Source organism: Salmo trutta, chromosome 40, assembly GCF_901001165.1.
Source record: "Salmo trutta chromosome 40, fSalTru1.1, whole genome shotgun sequence".
In the NCBI taxonomy this organism is placed as follows: domain Eukaryota; kingdom Metazoa; phylum Chordata; class Actinopteri; order Salmoniformes; family Salmonidae; genus Salmo; species Salmo trutta.
Genome location: NC_042996.1, coordinates 20120738 through 20125388, shown reverse-complemented (window position 1 = coordinate 20125388; position 4651 = coordinate 20120738). Strand labels below are relative to the sequence as shown.

The following is a 4651-nucleotide window of genomic DNA, read 5'->3' as shown; positions in this document are numbered from 1 at the left end:
GTGAGGTTAATCCAGTCAATCGCGCACACACACTAGCTGAATATGCAGAGCTAGCGCGCAAATATTAACTATTAAGCTAGCTAGTACCTATTCCATTTATGTGGCGTCGTCAAAGATGGAATCTTTGCTATCGTCAATTTATTCCAAGATCAGCATGCAGATGATGTAAGTTAGTACTTCAAAGTCCCTGTGATAAAGGTTAGCGATAAACTGAACAGAACTACACTCTCTTCTACCATTGTCTTAAATATATTTAATGGCCTCGTTGCAAAAGTTAAATTGTCGCAAGGGAACTTTTATTTATTTATTTTTTTTCACCTTTATTTAACCCGGGTAGCAAAGATTATAGCAAACACCACTGAAACTGAATTGGTGCTCGCTAGCTTTGCAAATTCAGCTATTGTTGGAAGCCAGCCAATATGAAACAAACTATTAAAATTACAAAAGGTTGCAGCATATGTTGTGTAAATGGTGAACTCATACAGCTGTCAACTCTTGTCATTTTAATCCGTTTCACATTTGCTAGCTACCTTTTAGATCGAAGCCCAAATAGAATGATTGAAGATGATAGAAGCCCATCTCCTACTGTAAATAACCTACACACTGTGTGTAGCCAGCCAGCCAGCCAGGTAGAAAAATGGCAGAAAAATAAAAGACGGACATCAGAGTATTTTTCAATACACCAAAACGCATAGTAAGAACCCTAGTAGCCTAATATCTCAAAGACTAGTTGATAAAATGTTCATAAGAAAGAAATGAAATTCTAATGGAAATGTTTCACAATGATGTCATTAGGCAGAGCAGGCAACAGATGGCACACAGACAGCAGAGTTGGGGACAGATATGCAGGGACAGACTGGCAGAGACAGGGAGTCTCAGGTAAGTTTGTTGAGTCTTTGTTTGGCAACATTATGAAAGGTTCTCAATTTTTTTGACTTGTAAAATAGGAACATAATTGGAAAATGCCATGGATACCCCCACTCTCAACTTAAACTGGTGACTGAACTAAGATTTGTTAAAGGCAATGGTATTGCTGTTGTGATTAGTTGTGTAGTTTTGGGTACCGGTAGTTAGGAGTACGGCAAACACCTTATTTCTTTTGTTCCTCAATATACATTTACTATATTACAATGTAGGCTATGTGTTACAGCACTACTTTTGGTGTCCCCCTCAGGAATTGCTCTTGAGAAAATTTCATGTAATTGTCCCCTCCAAAGTTGATATCAGATTTTCGCCCCTGAGTGCAATAGCACTATAAAAACACCCTTCTTCAGACACCCACAAACATGTCGGAAAATACCTGTTAAGGGTATCATTTCATACAAGACCAAGGGAGTAATCTATCTCATCACCTGTTCATGTGGAAAAGCCTACGTAGGACAAACGAAAAAGACAATTAAAACAACGCATAGCTGAACAGCACAGCTCAATCAGGTGTAAGAACATTGACAATCCAGTAGCAGCTCACTTTGTTGAAGCTAACCATCCAATCTCCTCCCTCAAATACACAGGCATTGAGAATGTTGCTCTACCAATGAGAGGAGGTAACATTGAGATCCAACTACTACAAAGGGAGGCTTACTGGATATCCAATCTAAAAACATTGACCCCTAGTGGTCTGAATATTGAATTTGATCTCAGGCCTTTCTTATGAACAAGTATTATATATTGATATATTCTTTCTACAGCTTATTAGCGTACACCTATGATTCTATATGATAACAATAGGCTAATATATTTAATATGCCCCAAACTATTGTTTTTTTGAACAGTTTCACTAATTCATTCTAATTAACTTAATCATTATGACACACCCCTCACTATTGTCATTGGTTGCTCTAATTGCACTGTTTGTCTACATAACCTGGTTCAAGTATTCATGACATTACCCTGAAGAAGGCACCGTGATGCCGAAACGTTGGTAAATACCCAATAAATTACTGGGAGTTTATATATGGAGTCTGCGACTCTTTATTTTGATAGTTAATCGTTTTTTCACCGTTAGTCAGCACTTCCAACAAAGTACTTTTTTCTGGGTGTGCGCCAGCTCATGTTTTTTATGTTGAAAATTCTAAAATAATTTGCTGCATTTTTCACAATTTTCCATCCAGTTTTCTTTATTTTTGTAATACACTGAGTGTACAAAACATTAAGAACACCTGCTCTGACCAGGTGAAAGCTATCATCCCTTATTGATGTCAGTTGTTAAATCCACTTCAACCAGTACAGATGAAGGGGAGGAGACAGGATAAAGAAGGATTTTTAAGCCTTGAGACATGGATTGTGTATGTCTGCCATTCAGAGGGTGAATGGACAAGACAAAAGATTTAAGTGCCTTTTGAATGGGGTATGGTAGTAGGTGCCAGGCACACCGGCTTGTGTCAAGAACTGCAATACTGCTGGGTTTTTCACGCTCAACAGTTTCCCGTGTCTATCAAGAATGGTCCACCATTCAAAGGACATTCAGACAACTTGACACAGCTGTGGGAAACATTCGAGTCAACATGGGCCAGCATCCCTGTGGAACGCTTTCGACACATTATAGAGTCAATCCCCGACGAATTGAGGCTGTTCTGAGGAAGGTGTTCATAATGTTTTGTACTCCCCAACGAGTTCAGGAGGCGAAGGTCAAGTCATGCATCCTCCGAAACATGACCCACCAAACCGCGCTTCTTAACACCCGCCCGCTTAACCCAGAAGCCAGCCGCACCAATGTTTCGGGCGCTCGAGTCGCAAGAGTGCGATGAGAAAAGTAAAGTGGACAGACCTTCTTGTGCTTTCTATTGTCACCATACTGAACAGCTTCCCGAATAAACAGCAAAGCTTTATTGGGCTTATTTGACTGTAATAAACAAAGTGTCTTAATTAAAATAAATGTTTTTTATTTGTAATCCACCATCTAATTTAATTCTGTATGTTTATGAACGTAAAATTCCACTCCACTAATTCTCTAATGCTACAGTACATCCCATGTGTTGTAATAAGAACTGTAGGTGAAGTGAATAACCTCACTAATTATCTCTACTGCCAGGTTGAATGCCACCCCTATCTGAACCAGGAGAAGTTGATCAACTACTGTCACTCTAAGGGCATCTCTGTGACAGCCTACAGCCCCCTGGGTTCCCCAGACAGACCATGGTGAGGGCATATACTTCAACTAATAATACCTGAGAGATATACACTGAATATACAAAACACTAAGAACACCTGTCCTTTCCATGACAGACTGACCAGGTGAAAGCTATGATCCCTTATTGATGTCACTTGTTAAATCCAATATTTCAATTCAATATTAGGAAGGTGTTCCTAATGTTTGGTATAGTCAGTACACATTCACCTTGTACATGAATTCTGAACATACAGACATTTACAGTTGTCCCTGTGAAAAGATTGTAACACTGTGTGTCAATAACAGGACCAAACCAGAGGACCCTTCGCTGCTGGAGGATCCCAACATCAAGGCCATCGCTGAGAAACACAAGAAGACCACTGCCCAAGTACTGTACTCTAATACCCTTTTCACACTATCGAGCCAACCCGAACCATACTGATATTTTCTTTAACCTGGGATCACATTTACATGTCCGCTTTTCTCTCTGTCATCCTCACTTCAGGTCCTGATCCGCTTCCAAATCCAACGGAACACGATTGTGATTCCCAAGTCTATCACCCCCACACGTATCCAGGAGAATTTCAAGGTATTATCTCCCATAAATTCTCCGTTATTTGAAGAGGTGTGTCATCTGATTTAGTTCACACGTGTGGCTTTGGGGTAATTGTCTTTTTGAACCATGCAGGTGTTTGACTTTGTGTTGAGCGACGAGGAAATGAAGACCATTCTGGGCTTCAACAGGAACTGGAGAGTCTGCCCAATGACAGGGTGAGACCCTACGTGGTTCATTTTGACCAATGTACTGTATTTTACAGTATACACAGTCTCTGCAGAGGCTCAAACTGTTTAAATAAGTATTATGAGGTCAAATTTCAGTCATCCTCATTTTAATGTGATGATGACAGCTATGTTTATTATGCTGTTACTTTTCTTTGAATGCAAATATACTTCATGTTTATTTGATTTCTGAACATGTGAAAAACTGTACTGTCTCTCTGAATGGTGTTTTGTTTTTCTTTGTCATCCAGGGGCATGAAGCACAAGGACTACCCCTTCGATGCTGAATTTTAAGGAACGTTACATCTGGTGCTATAACTTGGTTGAGATGTCTGCCCTCTCTCTGTTCTCGTTCAGATTCATTCTTATTTCTCCCTTTAAGACAATGTGCATAACAGCCACCCTTGAGCTAGTTTCTAGCGATTGACTGATTTAGTGTCTGTGTGTTGCGCTATTGTATTTCTCATGACATATACACTCTGACTTATGTTATAGCCTGCTAACCTAGCCTAATGCACAATGGTCATTATTTTTTCAACAATCATGGAAACATAATTTGACATAGGATTGATATTAGTGAAGTTTAAAAAAAGCTTGAGAGTTTAGTCGCTGGTTTGATAGGAAATCTTTAGCCTTGGATCTGCTAACACACAATAGGGTGTTTGTGGCTTCTCACATGACCTAGTTTGTTTGTCTCATTCGATTTGAGTCTCCAATGGTCTCTCACAAACTTTTTCATCAATGAGCCTCCACATTTAAAGG

General features: G+C 39.6%; 1 protein-coding gene across 1 annotated transcript; it reads left to right on the top strand.

Annotated features, from left to right (window-relative positions):
- Positions 1-843: 843 nt before the first annotated feature.
- On the top strand, positions 844-4645 carry LOC115180544 (aldo-keto reductase family 1 member B1-like). Its single transcript, XM_029742708.1, has 6 exons — positions 844-879; positions 3032-3138; positions 3416-3497; positions 3615-3698; positions 3798-3880; positions 4141-4645. Exons 1-6 carry the CDS (start codon positions 844-846, stop codon positions 4181-4183), a joined length of 435 nt encoding a protein of 144 aa, XP_029598568.1. The 3' UTR covers positions 4184-4645.
- Positions 4646-4651: the final 6 nt, after the last annotated feature.

Bases quoted from the DNA above. Each gene is read 5' to 3' on its own strand.
- LOC115180544 (XM_029742708.1), top strand. From the start codon at position 844: ATGCAGGGACAGACTGGCAGAGACAGGGAGTCTCAG. The intron at 3,498-3,614 runs GTACTGTACTCT...TCCTCACTTCAG, and splicing joins ACAAGAAGACCACTGCCCAA to GTCCTGATCCGCTTCCAAAT. The intron at 3,881-4,140 runs GTGAGACCCTAC...TTTGTCATCCAG, and splicing joins AGAGTCTGCCCAATGACAGG to GGGCATGAAGCACAAGGACT.